This window comes from Pelodiscus sinensis, chromosome 24, assembly GCF_049634645.1.
Source record: "Pelodiscus sinensis isolate JC-2024 chromosome 24, ASM4963464v1, whole genome shotgun sequence".
NCBI classification, from domain to species: Eukaryota; Metazoa; Chordata; order Testudines; family Trionychidae; genus Pelodiscus; species Pelodiscus sinensis.
In genome coordinates this window covers 2,455,463-2,458,455 of record NC_134734.1, presented here as the reverse complement: position 1 = coordinate 2,458,455, position 2,993 = coordinate 2,455,463, and the positions used below count along the sequence as shown (strand labels likewise).

Sequence of the window (2,993 nt, the reverse complement as noted above, 5' to 3'; positions counted from 1 at the left end):
CCCAAATAGGAATGTAAAACCCTCATTTGCTAACCAGTTAAATGGTTTGTTTAACCAGGTTAATCACTAGCAATGGGTAGGAGGTGGCTCCAGAACCGGCTCACTGCATGGAAAGTAATGGGGCTGCTCCTGCTGGTCAAAGCCTCTGGTTACCTGGCATGCATGTTGGAAAGGCGTATGGTTACTGGGTAACCAGTTAACTGGTTAACCTTTACATCCCTAGTACAAAATACATTGGAATTATATCACAGTTATGAATATGGGAGCCCCAGAGCGCTGTTTGAAGGTACAAAGTGCCAGAACCTCCCGCCTTGTTTTTAAAGTCCCCAATATTTAAACATCACCTCACCCTTTTGGCTTCTAAAGCAGATCTGGGAACTTCTGGTTTTCTGAAACTTTTGGCAGAGTTTTGTAGCATCACGGACTCATAAAGTTTATTGGCTGCATTCACTGTGCTGCTTGCTGGTTTTCTCAAAGCTCTAGATCCTGGAATCAGATTTATAGGTAGGAATTTATCCTTTCTTTCTTTCTTTTTTTCTTTCTTTCTTTCTTCATTGCAAGAAAACTTTGAAATGCGCAGGCCCGTTCAAAAACAAAAAACCCACAAAACCAGAAGGCACATAGAAGAACCCAAATGTCTTCCTTTTCAAACCAATCTCATCATGCTGCAGGAGACTGCTCATGAGGTTTGAAGGCTCAAGTTTGGCAATGAGGAAACAGAGCTAGTTTTTAAAAAGTGGCAAATTCCCTTGGTTAGGTCTATAGGAGTTAAGCTCCTAATTCTCAGAGGTTCTTTTGAAAAATCTCATATTCAGTTACATCATGTACTGGCAGACAGCTAAAATGTGGCTGTTTATCGTTGCTTATATGCAAAAGTTAGAAGTCTAACTAATAAGGTAGGTGAACTAGAGTGCCTCATAGTAAATGAAGAGATGAATGCAATAGGCATCACAGAAACTTGGTGGACTGAGGATGATTAATAGGACATGGTAATACTCAGATAAAAACTGTAGTGGAAGGCACCACAGGACGAGATGCTAAGAGAGGGGTTCTTGAGACCTTATATGACTGCTTCTTGGAGCAGCTGGTCCCGGAACCAACAATAAGGACATTTCTCTTGCTCAAAAAGACAGTTTTGGGGTCAAGAGGAAGATACGAGTAAGAGAATAGCAATATCGACAGTTCCATCTATTCCCCTATTCAACCGGCTCTGGCCCTGAGTGGTCGGTGGCATGAGGGTTTGGTGCATGTTGCCGGTACCTCAGAAACTCTTCCTCCATGGTGAGGTAGAAGATGGGGGTGAGGCAGCAGTTGAAATACATAAGGAAATAAGGAAAAGTGATGCCAGAGAAATATAGATGTAATCGATCTGAAATCGATAGGAAGAAGAAGATGTGATATGGCAGCCAGCAGAGGAAAAAGGTCGGGATCAAGCCGAGAAGGATCTTGAGTGGCTGGGTGGACTGAATCAGTTGGTTCCTTCTCAGCCTGGCATCTAGAACAATGTACAAGGTTGGGATCAAATTCAAGGCTAATGGGATCAGAAACCCGACCAGGAACTGGATCACAATGCCCTTCATCCTCTCTTTATATTCATCCACACCAAAGTACATGCTGGGCCTGGCAGGTGGGAAGAGGGATTCCAAGAGGTCACTGTACCGCAAGCTGATCCCAGCAGACAGGGCCCATGTAACCAGACCCTCCCAGAAGGCCAGGCAGGGAGTGCGGCATTTCTGGGCCCACTGAGGCCGTGCCACGAGGATGCAGCGATGGATGCTGATGGCCGTGAGGAGGAAGGCGCTGGAGAACATGTGCAGGGAGGTGATGGTGCTGCTCAGCCTCCTGGCCCAGTCTAAATGCAGGAAGAAGATGAATCTGAGGGGCACGCAAAGGATAAAGATGAAATCGGACACAGCCCGGTTCAGGAACCACACGGTGCTGGCAGTTCTCTGCATATGGCAGCCATTGATGAAGAGGACGTAGCCGTTTAACGGCACCCCGGCGAGGAAGGCCAAGCCACAAAGCACCAAGAAGAAGTGTGGGAGGATCATCATTCTCAGAGAAGCTCCAGTTGCCCTATCTTCGTCCTCCTCAGGGCTAAGGGAGGGCAGGGCAGACGCTGTACTGAGGAAAGGGAGAGCAATTCAACGCGCTTGAAGGGAGGCAGACAGTCACAGAGTTTCTAATCTTCTCAGAGTTCACTGGGCAGAGGAACGTTTTTTTGGGTCAAGGGCCACCGACCCCACCGAAAAATCAGTCGGGGGCTGCGCAGAAGTGAGAAGCCAAAAAAAAAGCCAACCAACCCTCTCTGAAGTGGCCCCCAACTGAGAAGGAGAAAGACCCTCCCCATATTCCCCTCCCTCACCAGAGCCTAAGGGGGCCCAGTCTGGCAGATTTTGTGTGCTCCAGCCATGTGGGATGACAACAGGAAGGGAAGGAGGCTGGAGCACCAGTCTGGGCTCCCCAATGCTGGGGGGAGCCCTGAATCTTGAGGACTGGTCTGGGGAATGGGGGGGGGGCTGCATCTGGCCCCCTTAGGTTTCCCACCCCTTGTTTATAAGATTCCCACATGCTGGGTTGGTCCTTGTAGGTCACTGTCACCACTGGCTTGAGAACCTTTGAAGGTTAGAGCCATACGGTTAGCACGGACACCACCAGGGCAAACATCACTGCTGCAGTGCAGCGTGTGTCGTGTCTGTCCTCGGCCTCCACGGTTTGGGGTTTACATAATACCGTTTTTTGTTTTGTTTTACTAACACAAATATATTTTTCAAAGCCACGTTTGCTTCTTCCAGAGAAGTTGGATTTCAAGCCAAGGGGAGGTGGACAATGGAGCGCGGGGTGTTTGAGATGTGGAGACAGACTGAGAGGTTACCCCACCCTTCCTACAGCCTCATTGAAATTCCCAAATCCTCTTGCTGTGACTTTGCCCTGGGAGCTGGTGATTCCCATCTTTGGGTTTTGGTTTTTAAACTTAATGAGCGATCGTTCCC

General features: G+C 48.2%; 1 protein-coding gene across 1 annotated transcript; it reads right to left on the bottom strand.

Moving 5' to 3' along the window:
- Positions 1-1,024: 1,024 nt before the first annotated feature.
- On the bottom strand, positions 1,025-2,054 carry LOC142819566 (chemerin-like receptor 1). Its single transcript, XM_075907555.1, has one exon. It carries the CDS (start codon positions 2,052-2,054, stop codon positions 1,197-1,199), a length of 858 nt encoding a protein of 285 aa, XP_075763670.1. The 3' UTR covers positions 1,025-1,196.
- Positions 2,055-2,993: the final 939 nt, after the last annotated feature.

Coding starts and splice junctions, on each gene's coding strand:
- LOC142819566 (XM_075907555.1), bottom strand. CDS start 2,054: ATGATGATCCTCCCACACTTCTTCTTGGTGCTTTGTGGCTTGGCCTTC.